Raw genomic sequence first — 22,119 nt, 5'->3', positions numbered from 1 at the left:
CCTTTTCCTGGTCCAGGATCCACCCCAGGATCCCACCTTGCATTTCATTGTCATGTCTCCTTACTCTCCTCCAACCTGTGACTGCTCCTCCTTGTCTTCCTTGACCTTGACACGTTTGAAGAGGACTGGTCAGTGAGTTTTTTGGAATACAAAACAGAGAATGTAGATGTGGGAAGTAGCCATGATCCCTATCGGTAATTGGAGAAGTCATCACGAAATACTATTGTAGACTGACATTCATTTGGGTTTGTCTGATGTTTTTTATGATTGGAAATGGGTTATACAGTTTGGCAAGAAAAACCACAGAACGGCTGTTGCATCCTTCAAGGGATTCCTGTTGAACTCACTGCTGGTGATGATAAACCTCATCCCTTATTAAGATGGTAGGTGTCGGGCAGATTTATCTTCACTGTGTAGGTTTTACCGTTCTCTTTGTAGTTAATAAACATCTTGGGAAAGATACTTTGGGATTACGTAAATATCTTGTTTCTCCTCAAAGTTTCACCTACTGACTTTCGCGTACATTGGCGGATCACATTGGTGGATCCTGTCTGCAACCATGATTACTGTGGTGCTTGCCTAACTGATTTTCTACCTCCCTCTCTCTTCAACATTCTACTCAGAGAGAGGTGCCTCTTCTCCCCCGTTTCAAATTGTTATTTAGCTTATTTATTTTTATCATTTGTCAGTTTAGACTTATTAATTCTATTTTATGAGCTAAAATCCAGTAGTATAGACATTTTGTTGCTGAAATTGTTCCAGCTCAGGCCATTAGCCGCTCCATCAGATTGCTTCCGTGTTCATTTGACAGCTTCTGTCCTTTTTTTGAGTATGTCCTTACTTTCTGCAACCACAGACATTCCAGACTCATTCTCTATGGTCCCTATACCAGCTCTAGAATCAACCAATGTAGGGATCTTTTAAAAAATAAACACAGTATCATTATCACAGCTAACATTAATACACATTACTGTTTTAATGTAATCAAGTTTCTAGTCACTGTTTAAATTTCTCAGGTTGTTTCTGATATTTTCTTATAGTTGTCTATTTCAAATCTACAACCAAGCAAAGTCCATGCATTGCATTTGGTTGAAATGTCTTGCAAGTTTATTTTCATCTATAGGCTTCTCTTCACTCTCTCTCTTTTCTTGGTAATTTATTTTTTGAGGAAATAGGGTCATTTTCCTGTAGAGAGCTCATGTTTTGGGTTGTTCTCATTCATTGTGTCTCTGAATATAATTTAACATGTTACTCTCTAGTCCTGTATTTCCTATAAATTGGGAGTTAGCTCCTGAGTTTCATAAAAATTTAAAATTTTTTGGATAAGGATACCTTATAAGTGTACTGTCATTAGGAAGTAGTCACGGACATAAAATTGTTCCTTGTTTTGTGATTTTAAGATTAATCATTGTGTTCAAATGTCAGTTTGATCAGTCCATCACTAAGTTTCAAAGCAGTTTTTAAAATAAAGTATAACATACCTTAAATTAAGTCCATGAATGCTAAGTATATATATCAGTTAATTTTTGCAAATGCATATGCCATGTAAACACCATTCAGATAAAAATGCAGACTGTGATCAGACCCTGAGACCTCCCTCTTACTCCTTCCTGTCAATGCCATCAATACTCCAAAGATAATCTTCTGTTCTCACTTCTAGCATAAAAAATTTCTTTTGGCCCTGGTCTGTGTGGCTGTTGGTTGAGCATCGTCTTGTGCACTGAAAGATCACTAGTTCGATTCCTGGTCAGGGCACATACCCATGTTGCAGATTCGATCCCCTGTCTGGGTGTGTGTGGGAGGCAACCAATTGATGTTTCTCTCTCTCTCCTTCTCTCTCTAAAATCAATAAAAGCATATTTAAAAATTTTCTTTTGTCTGTTTTTGAATTTTGTATAAGTGGAATCATACAGTATATATACTCTTGAGTCTTGCTTGTTTCACTTAATATTATCTGAGAGAATCATCCATATTGTATCAGTAATTTATTTTTTTACATTGCTTAAAATAATTACATTGAATGGATATACTACTGTATAATTTATTTCTCTGACAGCTGGTGAATGTTTGTCTGTTTCTAGTTTCCAGTACTATGAGTATATCTGCTGTAAACATGTCTCATGGTGCATACATGACTCACTTCTATAGTCATATGCCTAGGAGCAGAAGAACTCAGAGAATGTATGTGCATTTAGCTTTCGTTAACAGCTCCAAAACGGCTGTAGCATATTTACCTCCTACGAACAGCGTATGGGAGTTCCAGTTACTCCACAGCTTCACCGACACTTGGTATTATCATTTATGTGTTTGTCTTCTAAATTCTAGCCATTCTGTTGAGTATGCACTGCTATCGACTCTGATTTTAATGTGTATTTTCCCGAAAACAAATGGCACCTGTTCTATGCTTATCAGCCACTTGGACATTCTTTTTATTTTTTTAAATCAAGTTTTTGTCAAGTGTTATGCCCAAACAACTGGGTTGTCTAGCCTTTCCCTATTGACTTGCAGTGGTTCTTAGGCATTGTGGCTACGAGTCCTTTGGCAGATGGATGTATCACAAAACTCGTTACCAGCTCTGTGTCTTGCTTTTGCACTCTGATTGGTGTCGTAGGTGAACTTAAGTACTAAACTTTAATGAAATCCAACTCATCAATGTTTCCTTCATGGCTAGTGTTCTTTGTCCTGTGTAACACGTCTTTGGTAACCTCATGCTCATATCAATTTACTCCTGGAAATGTCATTGTTTTCTTTTCACATTTTGGTCTACAGTCCATCTGGAAATGATTTTTGTATGTAGTGTGAGGAGAGACAGCAGGTAGGCAGGCAGTCTTTCCCGCCTGCCTTGCAGTAGGTGTGCTGTGAGATCTTTGTTGTATATCAAGTGACCCTGAGGTGTGGCTCAGTTCCCTGGGTTTTCTCTCCGCTCCATTAGTCTATTTGCTGCCTTTGCACTGACACCACACTGCTTTTCCTCCATTAGCTTTTCACCCAGCGCTTTCAGCAGCTGTCGGCGACATTGTCTACACCCATCATTTTCATCAAGGATTGAAAAATGGTGATCTTATATTTCTTCTGGTTTTATTAGCTGGGAGATATGTATAAAGAAAAAAAATCCCCTATTTGCTTATCGTGAGTATATGTGGCTTAAAGAACCATTCAATTTCATAGCCCCTGGAAGTCTGTCTTGGGCAGGGATGCTCTGCCCTCAGCCATTAGGTGGCGCTATATTATGCTAAAAAAAAATGTCCTTACCTCAGAAGAATAGCAGGGAGCTGTTGTGGTTCAAAGCATTCTTTGCTGGCTTATACTGGAGGGTACCAATTTAACCTAGTTTCTCACAACTTGAAAGTCTTAGATTTAGATTTAAAAACCTAAACAACAATAAACATTCTCACCAGGCCTGGGTCTCTTGTCCACCCCAATGTTAAGAGAGCAAGAGGCAGCCCCATGGGAACCACAAGGACTTTATAATGGAGGAGAATGGCTCCCCCCCCAAAAAATAAAGGTTTTTCTCACCGTAGAAGGGGAAGAAGGGGAAGAAACAACAGATGTCCACCACCGTCCACTACAGTTAAATAACAGCCCTCTGCTTTAGATGTCACATGGAAAGGTGACATAACTGTTTAGTTCTAGGGCCACCGCTGTGTCCTGGAAGACTATAGTCGGTGGTTGTCTCTGAGGTACAGTGATGTAAGGGATCCTGTATCTTCCCTGCAGGCTTGTCTACTGCCTCAACTTCCCCCACTGTGACTTAGTCCTTTGAATTACAGCACTTGCCCTTGAAAGAAAGCTACTAATCAGATTTGGTACCATGCATTATGCTCCTAGTTCTAGATGCTGGCAGACTCTAGATGCAGAAATGGATAGCTGCAAACTACTTTTAGTGTTTTAAAAAAACGTAATAGATATAATACAAAGTCTAACTAAAATGTCAATTTTCCTTGCCAGGATTGTATTAACTCACACTGGTGACCCTCTGATCTTATTCTGATCAGAAGTTATTTCTGGACTTGAAAGAAATAAAAATGGGGATGTGAGTTGTTCATCATTCCTTTTGGCATTTTCTTGGTAGAGATGTTTTGAATGAACTGGGTCCATGAAAAGGAAGGAGAAAGTAGTAAGGGGTGATGGCTTATAAATAGCTTTTCAGGGGACAAAGGATTAGGGTTAAGTGTGGGTAGGTTCCTAAGATTCTTTCCAAGGGAATTCCGGTTTCCTACAGGCTGACATGCCACATTTTGACTCGAGAGGCAAGGCGGAGTTCTAGGCTGTCAGAAGGTCTCCTAGGGCCCTGAGTGGGGGTGGCATGGCATGAGATATGGGCACAAGCTTGTCATTTTAATTAGGGTTAGTGGGCCCAGAGTAAAACTTTATTTTGCCTTCAATTTGGAAGAGATCTCATTGTATACTTCTAATGACATTCCACTGAAAGGAGACATAAGCTTAACACTTTAAGTTTCTACAAATTCTCTAAACATTTTCCCTAATTGCCACGACTTTCTAATTGCCTGCTCCATTAAGCCAATTCCAGCTGGCTGATTAGCTACATGTCATCACCAATGAGAAAATGCAGGTGGAAGTGCTTCGAAAAGCATGGAAGTCTCTTTTCAGCAGCTCTTCATCTTGGCCGAATGTTAAAACTATGAGTTTAAAAACACACCAGTGTGTGGACCCCAACCCCAGCGATTCTGATTTAATTTGGCTTGGGTGTGGCCAGGGCATAGAAATTTCCCAAATGACTCTCCATGAGCAGCTAAGGTTGGGAGTCACTGCTCTGTGGCAGAGGTTCTCCCATTTCAGCACCTGCTAAAATTGGTGGCCTGGAGACCACACTTTGGAGACAATGGCTCTAACGAAATCTCCCCAATATTTATATTCCCAGGCCCAAACCAAAATAAAACAACAAAAAACTCTCTTAAAACCACAAAGAAAAAAACGACAGTTCCTTTGAAGTCTCTGACATGATTTCGAACAGAATCACCCACTATGCTAGCCAGTGAGATGGCAAGCTAGCCCTGATTTCTAGTATTTGCTGATTTCTGTGGTGTAGACTCTTTCACATGGATGGTTTATCAAGTAACCAACAGTTTAGAAAGTTCAACCTGCTCAGAAAAGTCCCCCAAATGTTAACTGGTTCTCAAGAGTTGGTAGGAGCCCATTGGGCTAACCCACGTGTATGTGTGTGTGTGTGTGTATTTTGGGGGGTGGGGTGGGATTCCCAATCAGAAGTTCAGGGCTTGTTTTTATAGCAGTCACAGTCTGTGCAAATGCAGAATCAAAATATGCATATCTTGTTTTCTGCAAAGCAAACCAAACCTTCATCAAGTAGGTCATCTCCTTTCACTCACATCTACTTATTTCTTCTCCAATTGTAGTGAAACAAGAGATAGTGAAATGGCAGGTAATGGAAGGTGGCTGGTCATTCCCAGATGCAGAGCTCTATCTCACACTTACAAGCAGTGCACAACCGTGCGGCCTTCCCCGCCATTGTATTCCTCCTGCCACTTGTCCACTTGGCGAATGAGCTTCAGGAAGGAGCGCTTGGACACTGGCGTGTCTCTGTACATTGGCCAGCCCAGGAACTGGAATTGCTGCACCATCCGATATCCATCTTGGGGCTGGAGAATCAGGCAATAACCAGGGAGTGAAAAGAAAACAGGCATTATTTACTTTATTGAATTCCAGTGGGCAGGTTCCACCTACTTGGTCTTCTCATCAAAGCAGGGCAATATTAAAGGAGAGGCTAGCCTATAAATAACAGAGGAAGCTTCTACTGGCCTGAGAGTTATGAGTTTTAATATTGAGGTGTTATAAAAAACCAGGTGTTTGAAATGACAGACCAGACAAATAAAAGTGAAGCCGAAGGCTTACGATTTTGCAAAAGCCAAGTGAAAAATAACACACAACACGAACATTGACCACATTGTGTAGTAAATGGTAAGATGGCTCTACTTTAGGTAATTACAGGTAAATTAAAAGTAAAGGATAAATTACAATCAGGAGATGTTTGTGAGCTCAGGGTGTTACAAATTGCACTGCGTTTCCTGTGAATATAATATGATTTTGCTTATTGGTGTGAATCTTGCTGAGATACCAATAGTTAATTAGTCTTTAGTCATAGTTAAATAGAATTGCAGTATTCAAGAAAATGTTAGAAGAGGCAACAGTTTTAATCCGCCATGGCTACACCATGTGCACTACATGTTCCGTGGCCCCCAGCAGTCTTTGACACAGGTGGTCACGCTTTTCTTGTTGACACACTTTCTTCGCCTGGCTGCTCCTTGTGCCTGACTGCTCTCTCCCCTCTGTGTTGGCCTCCCTTTCTCCCAGACCACTTGCTGATGGACCCCTGGCTCAGTCCTTGGATCCCTTTCTCTTTTGTCTCTCATTTGATGATTTCATGGCTTTAAATATTCCAATAGTCATCAATTCATATCTCCAGATCAGACCTCTGTCCTCATAGATCCAAATGCCAACTCAATATTTCCACTTAGGTGTCTAATGGTCATCTCAAACCTGGTATGCTTCAAATTGAACTCCTGACTCTCTCTCCACATATGACCCCCCATCCCCCCCACCATCCCCCCGCCAACTGTCCTGTTTACACACACCGTCTTCCCTAACTCGGTTCATGTCAATTCCATCATTCTAGTTCTCAGAACCCAAATCTAGAGAATCACCCTCAGCTCCCTAGGAGCCAAACTGTCAGCAAATCCTATTGGTTCTGCTGTCAGAATATACCAGAACCTCTCTATTTCTGATTACCTCCAACTGCTACCACTCTTGTCCTGCCATTGTCATTTCTCACCTAGATTGTTATGATAGTCTCCCGATGGGCCTCTCTTAAAGTCTATTCTCAACACAGAAGCCAGAGTACTCCTTTTCAAAGGTAAATTATATCACGCGAGTCTTCTACTCAAACCCTGTAATGGCTCCCGATTTCCTTCAGAGCAAATGCCCAAATCTTTGCAGTGGACTGCAAGGCCCTGCATGATCTCTGCCACGCCTCTCCCCCTGCCCCATTCCCTCTAGGTGATCAGAGCTTACTGTGCTCCAGCCACATCAGCCTCTTTACTGTTCCAGAAACCCTCCCTCAGGGCCTTTGCACTGACCAGTACTTCTGTCTGGAAAGCTGACTCTGCGGAACGTTGGATGGTTGCTCCCTCACTTCCATCAGGTGTTTGCTCACACTGTACATCTACGTAAGACAGAGCCTTGCTCTCCCTCCTGTTGATGCCCTAGCACTTTCTACATTCCAGCTTTTTTTCTATAGCATTTATCAATTTCTAACATATCTCATTATATCTGTTATATCCATTATCACCTCCCGTTAGAATGAAAGTTCCATAAGGTCAGGGAACTTTGTTTTGTTTCCTGATATAGCCCTGATATAGTCCACACTCCTAGAACAGTGACTGTCACAGAGTGGCACACGAAATATGCAGTGAAAGAGAAAATAATGAAACCCCAACATAAGTGATAGTGGCTGCGATTCTTACTCTGGATGCATTATAAATACGGAATATCCTGCTGATGATGTCTTCTTCTAAATCAGCAGAAACAAATTCCACTTGGATCGGGCCATGTCTGTGAACTCCGTTCTCTGGCCAGTACTGTGGACACAACTGAATTCAAAACAAAGAAACACGAGGTTATTTATAAGAATAAGTTTACTCTGAGCAGTTTGGATATGGTCAGTATTGACATTCAGTGGGTCTTAATACTTCCGTGATTCACTAAGTTTTCTTTCCTTGCTCTCTTTTCCTTCAAGAAAGTAGACTTGCGGACTTTGTTGTTGGCTGATTCCTCAGCTCCACCTGTCCTTCATCTAGTACTTTTCCCTGCATTTTCTGAGAAAGCATCATTAAACTATGAGCGATTCTGTTTTCTGAGGACATGTGGATGCTATTTTACACACCCCATCGTAAGATTCCTTTTGCTGCTGACAGGAACTCTTACAAGGCCCTGGGAAGATGCCACTAGCTGCCATTAGAAGAGCTACGGTACTTAAGATGACACACATACCTGCAGACACCCAAATCTCCACCTTCCCCTGGGCTTGCTTTGCAATTTGTAATCACTTTGGGAATAGGGCTATTTTGTGACAAGATACTGATAACAGTGTTAGGTTGCATTTTTCTGCTCTGGTCCAAACCCTCCTGCTCTGTTCTAGGAAACCTGGTGTAATAAGAGTAAATGCTTTACCTGGAGGTGGCTTTAATAAAAACCACAATTTCCTAGAGTCTCACACTCTAGCTGTGGTGACACTAGGTTACTGGAACTTTTGTATGAATGGGATGTGATGCACAGCTCTGTGTGGAAGAAGTGCAGCTGGGCATGGTGGCTAGTGAAACTGGCACTTTGATTCTATTAGCCACAGTTTAGTAGAAATACTAAATTTGGAGATAGGTGAGAGAACACCCAAGGTCTTTCCTTCTCACAAGACCCCAATAGGCATTTAAAGCTGGAAATTAAACTTCTTTGGGGCATGATATTCCAGTGACACTTTGGGTAGTATAGTGTAACTTTTATCTTTCTGATTTACCAGGGGGACAAATAGCCTGTGGTGAGACAAAAAAGAACCACTTCATTACTTTATAACCAGTTTCTATTGGGCCAAGAGCAGATGAAAAACATATCAGCTCATTTTAAGCAGAATGAAGGACCACAACAAGAGAATCTACTAGCTGAATTTCCTTTTTGATGACTTTTATTTTCCAAAGGATCTAAAAATCTTATTGGTCACAGGTTGCAAAGGTTGATTTATATGCAAGATAATTTTCAGTTAATGGTGGGTCAACCTAAAGAGCAATCTTCCTCTATTATAAAGAAGTTAGAGATTTGGACTTTATGATTGAGAATGAAAGTAGGGTAACTAAGGGTACTTTCTTAATAGTATCTTAGAAATTATATTTATTTATTTTTAAAATTTATATTATATTAGTTTCAGGTGTCCAACCAGCGATTAGACACCATATAACACTAAGCGATCATCCAGATAAATATAGAACCCAAGTTGGTGGGGCAGGGTCTAAGGGAATCACCAGGGCAGGGTGAACAGTCATAGCCAGGTTAATGGAGGCTCAAATAAGGCACCCCCTGCTGGTTCTGTGGGGGAAGGGATCACAAAGGGAACAATGGCCTTTGCCAGCACTTCTGTAGAGAAAGCTGCCCCTCCAGCTCTCATCTTGATGCCAAACATTTTAGTTTCTACCCTTATGTCTCTGGTACTTTTCAAGGTGCTGACCAAGCATTGGAGTTCAGAGGGAGAGAGTCTGAGTAAGTCTGTGTGGGGCCTTTTAAGAGGAACTGCCTGGGACTCCAGCAGCCTCCATCATACTCACCCACAATCCCCGCTGATTTTTACAGCCAGGAGTTATGGGGACTTCTCTTCCTGGCATTGGAACCCTGGGCTAGGGGGCCTGGTTTGGGGCTGGAACCTTTTATTCTTCAGGGGGAATCTCCACAGCCAAGATATTCCTCCTACTTTTTATGTACTACATTTCTGCCCCTCATACCAGTCTTGATGTGGCTTCTTTTTTAAATCGTTAGTTGTAGGACTTCCATTGAGCTAGATTTCAGGTGGTTCTGAATAATGGTTGTCATGTAATTTAGTTGTATTTTTGATGTGGTTGTAGGAGGATGTGAGTAGCACGTTTCCCTATACCTCTATCTTGACCAGCCATTTATTTATTTTTAAATAATGCTTTCATGAAAATTTCCCTTCCTCACCAGCACTTCCTGGCATTATAAAACTGCCTTATCAAACTATAGCATGCTAATATTTATTTTCTTTTTGATATCCAAATGTACCCACTGTTAAAATTAATAGGCATTGTGATGGGAAGCCGAGATGGTAATAAAATCCGAACATGCACAGTTGAACTGTTCTGCCCATTTTACTCCTGACTGAGCTAGCTTTGCTTTTCGCTTGTTCTCTCAGTTCAAACCCTGATCAAAAGCTTGTCATTTACACCAAAGAAATATGAATGGCCCAGGCTGACATTTGGCTCTTGGCACACTGCATTCTGCACTTTGCCCAAGTAAACCATGTATAAAATGGCTTAAATGGTGTATAACACATCCATGAACTGGACCTATAAATACTTAAAATAGTTGAGTGCTAGTCTCGTACGATTGCAAAGCCTTTAAGTTCAAATGCTGTTTGGTGTTCTCTGAAAGACTGACTCCCAGGAGCCCCTTTTCTCTCACTCTGAAAATCAGCTCTGTCTGCTGAATGGAATTACTGTCTCTTTGTCTCTCCTCCCACTGGCCAGGCAAGGCTTGGTTTCAGTCCAGACAGTTTGGGTTTAGAATGCAGCTTCAGAATTCAAATACTGCTGTTCAAAGAGAACACACAGAAATCACTAACGCCTGGCTCACTAATATGAACAAAACAGTACATCACGACATTTCAGGATCCACATTAGGGGGAAAAGAGTGATTCTGAAGGGGGATCAAGTCCTTTATTCTATAACTGTCTATGACTGAGGACTCTTGAATTAGGGAAATTTAACCTGGACACTGCGGGTTAGAAAACCAGGATCCGTAGTTCTATTTTGAGTTGTGTCTTTGAAGCTCTCTTAGCTGTGGTTGTGTTTTTAAATGGCTGCAATCTATCCTCCGGAGAGGATCAATGGGGAAGACCTAAAACATTTAAGCTTCTTAAGCAAAAAGGACTAGATGAGGACAAGGATTGTCATTATTACTTCATGAACTTTCAGGCTAGAGCCCTAACAATATAATGTAGTATCTCTAACATAATTAAAAACATTACAGCATTAAAGTGAATTCCTTATCATTTACGGCAGATTGATGGCAATAAAGTAGATTTCAGGAAGGGAAAATCTTATCAATCTTATCCACTTTGGATGCTGAAATAGGCCATTTTATTTTATTTTATTATTTATTTTATTTTAAAGAATTTGTCTCTATTAGATAGAAAATGAATTCAGTTCCAGAACAAGTTTATTCTTAAAACATGCTAAGTTCAAACTTAGCATAACTGTCATGACAGTTAAGCCTGTGATTAGTATGGCTGTATCCTAAAGCAATAAATTCAGCTCCTAAACGACCACTGTGCTAATGCTCGCCTGACAAGTCTCTTTAAGAAAATGTTTTTAAAACCCATTATTAATATCGAGTCATTACTGTCCATTCTATCTTTTTTTATGTTTAAGAAGAGGAGCTATGATAATGTCCCATTTATCATTCTGAGCTTCTCTTATCTTCAAGTCCCAGTTTTATTTCTTTTTAATATCTTTATCAAAGAGTTGACACAACTAATTGCTGTCCCTTAAAATTGCCTGCCGGTCTCCACTGCCACCCCATCATGGTACTATCCCTGATGGGATCAAGTGCTGGGTTAGATGCTGACATCCATCACGGCTTTCTGGCTTGCTTGCTCTGGTTTTGGCGTTGTGACGTTCCTGTTCCTGTTCAGCTCTGACTCTGCCCATTACCTTGATTTCCCTCCAGTCCATATTTCCATCCTTTCTGACTCTGTCTTGCCCTCTCACTTCCACCATCTGTAATTCCAGCCTGTCTTTTGGGTTTCAGACGACTTTCTGCCCCAATCCCTAATTCCATCTGATTTTTAACGTTTGTGTTTCAGCATCTCCTGTTCTCAATCCTCGCCTGGCTTTTGTGACCTGGCACTGGAGGCCACACTTTTCAATGTGCAAACAAAGCAAACACAGATTTAACCCTGGGCACGAGCTCCTGCGTCTCACCTGGGCCGGATCCACATCATTCAGCATAACTACAGACGTGCAGTGATAATCCAGGACCAGTCTCCAGAAGTCTTTCACTGTGTTTGGCAAAGGATGCTGGGTGACTATAAAAGCGGAAGGCTGTTTATAGCTCTGCAAACACACAAGAAAGATCCAAATATATCAGAAAATATGAAGGGAAGAAGCTAAGGTTATTTTATATGCATACAAATTTGTGACATAAAACACTGAACATATTTAACAACTGTTAAATTCTATCACTGTTGTCAATGCCAAAACAGACTAAATATAAACTTATCTGCAGAATAGTAATGATAAAATATTCTCACTTTGACACTAAGAACATAAGAGCATTTTATAAAATTTTTGCTGTCTCTAGTAGAAAAGCAATATTGGCCTTATACATAACCACCCCCTCCCCGCCCCCAGTACCCCCTGAGGAATAAACTTTTGTCTAGGGCTTGGGAGTTAGATCTCAAAGAATTTAAAAATGTAACGCCTTTTTGTAATTAATAGCACATAAATGTTTTGCTCCCAGGCTGACCTTAAGTGTATTCATTGTTCAATCCAATGCTCTACTTCTGTCATTGGTCTAGCTTACTCCGCACTTAACTGATTTTTTTGACTGTTTCCTTGACTAGGCTCTGAAAGAAGCATGGTACTGTCTCCTTATATGACGATGAATTTTTCCGTTTCACTTTGTATTTCAATTTCTATTTTATATATTTTGAAGCCATAATTTTAGTGTAGCATTGTTATTTCTTCTGAGTGCATCAAACATTATTTCTTACAAAATGACTCCATAAAATAATAGTCATTTTATCTTTTTAAAAGTTGCCTTTGAAGTCTTTTTTTTTTTTTAACCTTAAAGCCTATTTTGCCTGCTAAAAATGCAGCTACTTTCACTTCCTTCTGGCTAGTATGTAACCATATTTGTCTATTTCTTCTTTTCTTTCAAATTTTAGTATCCTTTTGTTTTAGCCAATTCTCCTATGAATATTATCAAGTAAAATTTTAATAATTTTTTTAATAAAGAAAATTTTATTTTATTTTAAAAATACGTATAATTAAGCCTTGGGAAGTGTGCTCAGTTGGTTGAGCATTGTCCCATGCACCAAAAGGTCACAGGTTCAATTCCGTCAGGGCACATGTCCAGATTTCGGGGTTGTGGGCTCAACCCCAGAGGCAGCAGATTGATGTTTTTCTCTCTCACATAGATGTTTCTCTTTCTCTTTCCCCCTCACCCTTTCTCTCTAAAATCAATAAAAACATATTTAAAAACACGCATAATTAAAATAGTTCTGTTTTTCCTAAAAATCTTTCCTTGTTATTTATATGTGTGACTAGTAGCCCTGCGCACAAATCCGTGTGCCAGTAGCTCTCTGCAGGGCCTGGCCGCTCTGCACCCACTGCCCAGAGGCTCTCCACGGCCCAGAGGCCCATCCACACTCCGGCCTGACCAGAGGCCCATCTGCAGCTAAGAAATATAAACGTCTTCCCTCCCTGTTTTCAGGAACTCCAATAAAGGGCTCCCTTCTTCTTTCTCAGCCGGCTTTCACCCCTGTGCCTCCGCCACCAGCCCCTCCTGTCACACTATCCTCTACCCCCTCCACCCTCTGGCCGCCCGGACTTGACCTTGCCGGGGAGTCGGGGGCCACTTGACTCTGCTCAGCTTGCCGGTTCCTTCTCTTCTTACGCAAGTATTCTGCGCCCCGGCCTGGCCAGAGGCCCATCCACGGCTGGGCGTGGAACACTTGCCTTGTGGCTGCGGCGACGAAGCAAGCATTCCACCAGGCCATTCATGCTGCCCGCTCACGCTGCCCACGGGGCTGAGAGGACTGGGCGCTGCCATCTTGTGGCTATGGGCGCTGCTATCTTTGTGATGGTGTGATGGTTAATTTGCATATTACCCTTTTATTAGATAGGATGGTGCTACTTATTTTTGCCATAAAAGGATACATATGCTTTTTACTGCTCTGGAGAGCCTCAAACAAGTTTTTACCAATATCACACCCATAGAATTAAAATGTCCATATTAGCACTAAAAATATCCATTCACATTTCCCACCAATTGAATAGCAAATGCTCATTCAGTTAGAAGTAAACAGACTGACAGGAAGTAATGAGCTGTGTACTATCTGTACTGACAGGCAATTTCCCCCTCATGTTAATTACTGCGTGAATTAGGAAGAAAGGGCACTAAAATAATGTTGCAAACCATATTATCCACTTCATTGCCGTAGTGACCTAAGAGCTGTCTCTTGCTCTCTGGCCAGCAGGTTAAAAATGTAAGTGCTCAGAGAGTAAATGGACATGATTCATTTACCAATATGTTAGGACTAGTGGTTTCTGAGAGACCAAGAATGTTTGCATTGACAGGGAAACATATATGGAGTCTGAAATGCACTTTGCAGAAAAAATAGTTTCTGTCTTTAAAAAAACAACACCCCAAAGAGCAAGGGCAGATGCGTCTAAGGAGACCCAGGCTGCACTTCGTCATTTCCCAGTTGCTACCCCTGGAGAAAAATCTCCCGTTTCCTCCCGAGGGAAGGTAGGTGGGCTTACGTCCATGAGCGCGGCGTTGATGTAGTTGCTGCTCTCCCCGTCGATGGTGATGAGGAAAGGCAGGCAGCGGTCCGGAGGCAGGATGTCCATGCACCGGTTTTTCTCATGGTTCCGGGGCAGAAGCGCGATGCTACAGTCTTCTACACGCAGTGTCGGCGTGACCATGTTCAGGGTCTATGTGATAGAATGCAGACGGTGGAGAAGACGCTGGATAGTACACTGTCTTAATTCAGACTGCGGCACAGCCAAGTTTCCTATAGCTGAGTACAAGATCATCCCCTCCTCCACTCCGCCATCGCCCCACTCACACAGCTACATTTTTATTTCTCTTTTCTCTCCTTGGATTTTGTCCATAGATAGTGCCCATCAGACATAAGGGACATTGAGTCTAATGAGGGCTAGACATCTGGGCACTTGGGAGTAGGAGGTTGGGTAGAATTGGTCTAGAGCCAGGTACATTTAGACGGAACGTGAGGATGAACTCTTGCCTGGCAAGTACTCTGAATGCAGTACCTTGCTTGTTTGGGCTGCACCCCAGGGCATTATGGGACTACCTGGTGTCTGCTTTTGAAGTGGGGAAATGGCACTGCTAGACCAGTGGTTCTCAAAAAGTAACTTTGCCCCCATGGGACACAGGCAATATCCGCACACATTTCTGGTTGTCACAACTGATGTAGTGGAGGGCTTCTGGCATCCAGTTGGTAGAGTCCAGGGATCCTACATGACAGCCCCACAGCAAAGAATTATCCAGCCCCAAATATTAATATTGCTGAGGTTTAGGAACCCTGTGTTGCCTTGATGGTTCAAGATCTGACTTAGATATATTTCTTGAGGAGCAAAGTCACAGCCACTCACCTCTCTCTTTAGTGTGACTTACCCGGAATTCCTCTTTAATCTGGCTTGAATTTGTCTGTGGATCCAGTTTGTTCATGTCATAATAGAGAGACCGAACTTGGGAAGCAGGGATGGAGGTGTCTCCACAAAGACAGGCTTCTAGGATGGCATCATGGATAAACACATATTGCTCCTGGTGAAGCAGAGGGGACTGGTTAGTAAGAGACACCAAGGTACCTGAGAGATTGAGATAGAGAAAGAGGGAAGGCAGCCCCACATGGTCAAGGAAATGGACCAGTGTTCTGAGGCGAGAGATCCAGTGTGAGGACCTGACTGCTGGGAGAGGGGTATTCCCCACGTGGCACAGCTGGCATGGGTACTGAAAGGACACGCATGACAGTTTAATGGGAGGAAGAGACAAACGGGCTCAACCCTTTAAATGGACTGATTAAAGCCTTATATGGACTGATTACAACCAATCAGACACTGATAAATACTAGAGCAAGCACTGTGATGCTAGAGTAACTATGGCTAAACTACTTCAGTAATTCTGATCCTACAGGTTTGAAACTCAGTATTTCAGATGAAGAAATGAGCAGAATCTTATCTATCCATGATAAAAAAAGAATTTTCCAACCAAATTAATAATGCAGAGAAGGTAGGGAAACTTGACATCACAGTAGAAAACCAGTTCTGAGCACTTAGCACTATTTCCTTTGAAATATTAATGAATGTGATAGTTACAAAAGTCGTCTGTGTCCAGAGGAGGGCTCTTGTTTATAGGTTACAAGTCCACAGTTTAAAAATGGGTCTTTGGCCTGGCCAGCATGGCTCAGTGGCTCATGTCGACCTATGAACCAAAAGGTCACAGCTCAACTCCTGATCATGGCATATGCCCGGGTTGCGGGTTCGATCACCAGTGTGGGGCATGCAGGAGACAGCGAATCAATGATCCTCTCTCTCTTCATTGATGTTTCTATCTCTCTCTCCCTCTCCCTTCCTCTTGGAAATCAATAAAAATATATTTTAAAAATAATAAAAATGGGTCCTCTGAACTGGCACAGACTTTCTCTACAATTACTTACTAAAGTTTAACCATATTTATTATCAACTTTAAATCACATGAGATGCAAATGAGTCTCATTACTTTTTACTTTAATTTCTATAAAAAAACAGGACTCTTAATTCTCAAAACAACCACTGCTATTCAACATCACCTCAAAAAAGAGGAGCAAGTGGAAAGTGGATGAGACCACTTTTGATCAACTGTAAAGTACATTAAAAATACATTATTGCCCTAGCTGGTTTGGCTCAGTGGATAGAGTGTCGGTCTACAGACTGAAGGGTTCCAGGTTCGATTCCAGTCAAGGGCACATGCCTGGGTTGCAGGCTTGATCCCTAGTAGGGTGCATGCAGGAGGCAGCCGATCCATGATTCTCTCTCATCATTGATGTTTCTATCTCTCTCTCCTCTCCCTTCCTCTCTGAAATCAATAAAAATTTATTTAAAAAAATACATTATCATTATTATCTTTAAAACAAAGAATTCCTACTCTAAAGAGAAAAAGACCAGGAACATAGCATTGAAAGTTTCTGCTATATTTTTTGTTAGCTAAATAAATAAATAAATTAGGTTTCCAGTGCCTTGTGTAAACTTTATGCATGATCAAAATGTAATGGATTGTTCTTAGTTCTTCTTCTACTTCACGGATCATTTTCCAGGTGGCGAGTGTAATGCTTACTTAAAACAACCACATATTAGTAAAAATATGCATTTCCTAGGAGTAGGAACTAATATTTTTCCTCAGAAGCTTAAATTCCTGATACACTTTGAATTCTAGTTGATAGAAGTACTAGTTGGTACACAGTGCTTCTATAAAATGGGCAAATTCCCTCGATATCAGGCCACTGGGAAGAATTTTTAGGGACCAGGAAAGGAACAAAATGTACAGACACTACCCCTGAGCCACTTGGCAACTGCCTGGCTGTTCTCAGGCGTGTCCTTGCCCTGGTTACCAGCTCGTTTAAAGGCAGAATAAAAAGAAATGGAATTGGAAACCTGAAGCCTTAATGCAGAGACTCCACTGGGCTCCTTGACACAGAAACATGCGCAGATTTAGGCTCATGGCTACAGAGTCTGTTACCTGCGAGACTCGTGGGCTTTTTTGTTTGGTTATGAAAGGAAAAAGAAAAGGAAGAAGGGAGGAAGGAAAGAAAGGCTGCCAGCTGAGTCACTTTTTCTTTTAGGGAGTTTTGGAGAGAGAATTGCCAGCGTCTCTTTTCTCCTTGGCTCTGGGGGATAGGGATGCACAGGAGGGTCCAAGAACCGATGGGGACTGATGGGAGCACAGTACCTCCGTCTGCACCATGTTCACTCTCCGTGACCGCAGCTCCCGGACACAGTTATAGATGTCCACCACCCCTTCCCTTTCCGCCATGTCCAGCATGATGTCGATAACGATGAAACAGCCGGTCCTCCCGGCACCAGCACTGAATGGAGAGAGATGTCTGTTAGAGGAAGGAAAGGACCCCTGTGCAGCTGCTTCTTTGAAGAAAATATCCTACTATGGTGAAATTCATATCACATAAAATGAACCATTTAAAGTGTACAAGTCAGTGGCATTTCACACCTTCACAATGGTGTGCAACCATCACTCCATTGGGTTCCAGAGCATTTTCACCACCCAAAGGAGACCCACACCCATTGCCCTCTGTGCGTCCTTCCCGAGGCTCTGGGCATGCTACTCACCTGCAGTGCACCACCAATGGGCCTGAGTTGGGCGGGCTCTTCGATTTGACCTGCCGGACGAATCCCAGCAGCCCTGTGGCATGGTAAGGGACCCCGTGATCGGGCCAGCCAGTGAAGTGAAACTGTCTGATCTCTCGGATTTCATGAACGCCCCTCTGCCATTCCCAGTCAGCACAATGCAGGGAGAGAACAAAGGAAAATACATGATGAGCAACCCGGAGAGAATCAGGTACCCCTCAGCAGTCAGTGAGCCTGGGGATAGAAACTCTGAGTTGCTGGGAAGAAGGTCATTCTTAGATTTTATACATACTTTGAAAACCTTACCACAGGCAGGAAGATATTCGTCGGGTGGAAGGAGAGGTGATGTTTGGGGACAATACTAATAGACAGGTGCAATTCCAGCAAATGAATGGATGGATCTCTTTGAGTCCTTGAAAGTCCTTTCTAAAAAGTAGACTGAGTGAGCAGTTTGTGTGTCACTTAGCTCCTAAGGGTGAGGTGTGCGTTCACAGAGAAAGGCACAGAACAGGGACCTGTGTGCTCAAGAGATCAGCTACTAAAATGCAAGACCCTTGTTCTCTCTTCTGTATTCTGGTTCCTTTGTCCCGGGCCCTTGAGCAGTGTACACACTGTGGATGCTTAGAGAATGTCACTGGAAGAATGAATGAGGACTACTCTCCAACTACTAGGCCAGAGAACTAATTTTCATTTGCAATTCATTTTGTTAGAGTTGTCTTTTTTAATTCAGGTAAACATTTAACCCATTCATCCATGCAGTGACCATCTAGTGAATGCAATGCTTCCTTCAGGTATGACCCTCGGTGCTGGGGACACAGAGGTATTCAGACAGTGCCTCCTGTGTTCAGGTTGTTGCAGCCGGCTGTGGAAAACAGGTATGTAAGCACATATATACCATGGGAATCACATTTTGCTAGAATTCTTTGTTGGATCAGTAAGTTGAGTGGGAGAGTTGCCTGCCACTGAAGTGAAGGGAAGGCAGAAGAAAAGGACTTTAAGGTTTTGCTTTTTAAAAATTTACTCTTGTTTTGAGAATATTTTAGTTGATGTATATCCATCAATTTTTTTTTCTAACCATGAGCCCATGTTGTAAGACTGTGTCTTAAAGCTGAAGTCTGTTTTGAAAACAATAATTACTTCCAGAATCAAGGCTGGATGTAAAGCTGAGGTTAAATTTAATTTTCTCCTGTCTCTCATTTAGTGACTATTTACCATTTCTGCGTTAGTCCCTGAGTTTGGTTTTATTTATCATAACATTAAGTACCCACTAACCTTAACACATTCACCATCAGTTATTGTTCACACATACTTATGAGCAGAGAAATTCAGAATTTTATGTGCTTTGAAAGATTGGAAGAGGCTAACAATTATAGATTTTCAGATAAGACTTGCTTGCTATAAGTGTATCAATATGTCTTAGTTTAATAACCCACAACTGTTGAAGCTTTAGTACTCTTTGAAAATCATGCTATTCTTTAATGATGTTTGAGCATTAAGGTATTAAGCTATCAGAGAGTCACGAATAAAAACCAACACTGTTATCTGCTACATATGCTCTGTGACCCCAAAGTAACATTACAAGGTGGTTAGGAGTCCGCATTTCTTATTGCTGACACCATAGCCAGTCCCAAAGTCTCCATTAGAAGACAAAGGGTTGAGCTGGGTCACTCTCCAGACCCTTAGAGAACTCCCCAAAGTATGACAACTGGGTCAGTGGTGGTCCCACACGGTGGGGATGCCTATAATACATATTTATTTATTCCAAAGACCACTGAAGGGCATTTCCCCCCATATACTGCTTTTTTTCTTAATTTTCATTTTTTGAGAACTTTCCCTTCTAGCTTTGCTAGATTTCGGCTCCAGCATCCCCAAGTCTCAAACTTCATCCATCATGAGATGGGCCCCCAACCAATCTCTTTAAAACTCACTTTTGGACCAAGATAAATGTCTTTTCCCCCAAAAGAAACCTCCACCCTGTTATATGTTCAAGATTAGCAAAGGAAACTGCTTCTGAGTCAATTCATTTGGGGGTGAAATCCTGGATGTGATTAGTGATCACAGCACAAATACTTCCCAACTTGATATCATTATATTTTTGTTTATTTTTCATTATAACGACTATTAATGCAACATAAAAAAGTAATATTCACTTCATTTTTCCATGCAATTTAATGGGAAAGAAGAGCTCAAGACATACAATAGTGCCTAGAACAAAGTGTGTACTTAATAAATATCTGTGCATTCTTTGTCTACGAGACATTAGGTTCATATTCCCACTGCCTTCTCTGAACCCCAAACACCTCCTAGGTAGAGAGAATTCAGTGGCCACTGTCAACTTCCTTTCTGCCAGGATAGCCTGGGATAGATTCACCAGATTCACCACGGGGACTTTTCAGCTGTCTTCCTCCTGACACAGTGGACACTTTACCTTGCTTAATATCTGTTTAGCTTTGAGTCATCAGCTACGTGGGAGAGGATGACAGTCCCATGCAAAACAGGGCTTCATCAGTTTCAGATTGCAACGTGTTTGCTTGTTTTGTGGAGTGGAGCCCAAATCCATTTTCACCTTCGGTCCCTTGATGCAACATACTCTCAGAATTGCAGGACTCGCACAGTATATGATGGACTGTTTCCCCCCTCTAATGAGAAAGTTTAAAATCTACAAGAAGTGCTCCATGTAAGTGCTAATGATTTGTTTTCCTTAAAGTTTCCAATTGCCCAGTTAGAAAATCACGAACAGGTCATTTTGATTTCCCTCAAAGCCTGAAAAAGCTCCTTGTCCCTCCCTCCCACCACCTCTTTGCTAGTTGTCTGGTGACTAAAATAACCGGGTATTTCTAAAACATTTCTGTGTAGCTGGGGATGTAGGAGAGTACAATAAGAGGTTAAAAAAGAACAAAGAAACAAACAAACCCTTCCTTTAGCATCAGAGACGCCTTTTCAGCTTATTAGAGAGCTGACTACTGTTCAAAGGACTCCATGTTTAAGTGATGACTTTGGATCATTTTTTTTAAAAAGAAAAAAATATTGAGGGTCTTTTATCGCTATCTGTTTTAATGCAGTAATTCATGAGCGCTCTTGCCAAGAGCTGTACAGAAATCCTCCCCCCAAACCTGCCTAAGATGGGGAAAAAAACACATCAAAGTGTGAGGTTCAGAACTTGAAGAATTGAGGCAACAAGAACTCCACGTTCTTTGAAGTCCCCAAGCCTCCTGCCTGCTTATTAAAAATGACAGGCTAAAAAAATAGTATGAGGAACAGACAAAAATAAAATCTTTTCAGTCTTGTGATTCTCTGACAAATATGAATTTGAAACCCAAGATAGGTAGTTCAAAACAGAAGAGTAAATTAGCCAGTAAACAGATGCTGCAATTTCCTTAAAAATGGTCTTGCTAACCCCAAAAAGTACGAATATAGAGTAGAGGAGAAGGCCAAGAGCCAACTGCCCAGCAGTCCACGGACAATCCAGGTCCTCTAAGAGGACCTGACAGTGTAAATGGGCACAAGCTTACACTGAACAAATTCACAACAACATGGCTACGCGCAGTGTAACAGTGCGGGGCTGAGTTCTGGAGAGTCAGCTCTTGACACAAAGTCTGTGGACCTCAGACACAACATCATGTGTCCCCTGCATCGGAGGCAAGATGAGGACTGGCAGGCAGAGTGTTTCTCAGCCACATCACCTCCACTTTCCCACAGCCTACCTGTGACACTTCTCTGGATGGACTGCAGTTTGCTTCACCTCCGGCCCCTCCCTATGTCAGCAGAAAGAGGGGGATAAGGAAATTCCCTGTTATGCCCTACAGTGCTTCCCGGAGAAGCCCCATCCATGCACATGGGATGAGGCAGAGGAGAGCCAAGGCAGAGCATTCACGACCCACCACCAGCAAGTACAAAAGGCTGAAACCAGTATGGGAGTGAGGATGAATGGGGGTGCTGGTTCATGCAAGGGTGTCCTATGCTTCCAGGTAAGTCCCTTCGACCTGGAAGAACCTGGAAGACCCATCGGTCCGTGTGAAACCAGAGGCCTGAAAAGCCTCGGGAAGTAGAGGGATTCCAGGAGGAGTTAGGACCTGGGTCTCAACATGAAGGGGATTATTCAACTATCAGTGAGTGGAGAGAGAGAGAGAGAGAGAGAGAGAGAGAGAGAGAGAACGAACAATATTAACTAGGTTAGAAAGGAAAAGGAAATAGACAGATAGGCATATGTATTTGGTGTAAC

General features: G+C 42.0%; 1 protein-coding gene across 1 annotated transcript in view; it reads right to left on the bottom strand.

Annotated features, from left to right (window-relative positions):
• PTPRM (protein tyrosine phosphatase, receptor type M) overlaps nt 1-22,119 on the bottom strand; it is a 633,774-nt gene that overhangs the window by 8,584 nt on the left and 603,071 nt on the right. The window contains 7 exon segments of the mRNA XM_023754237.1: nt 5,455-5,618; nt 7,500-7,625; nt 11,733-11,864; nt 14,298-14,471; nt 15,175-15,324; nt 17,485-17,620; nt 17,880-18,034. Coding sequence (XP_023610005.1) covers nt 5,455-5,618; nt 7,500-7,625; nt 11,733-11,864; nt 14,298-14,471; nt 15,175-15,324; nt 17,485-17,620; nt 17,880-18,034 — 1,037 coding nt within the window.

The sequence above is a fragment of the Myotis lucifugus genome, unplaced genomic scaffold (assembly GCF_000147115.1).
Source record: "Myotis lucifugus unplaced genomic scaffold, Myoluc2.0 scaffold_58, whole genome shotgun sequence".
Taxonomy (NCBI): domain Eukaryota; kingdom Metazoa; phylum Chordata; class Mammalia; order Chiroptera; family Vespertilionidae; genus Myotis; species Myotis lucifugus.
Note: the sequence above shows the minus strand (reverse complement) of the source record. Positions and strands in the feature narration are given on the sequence as shown.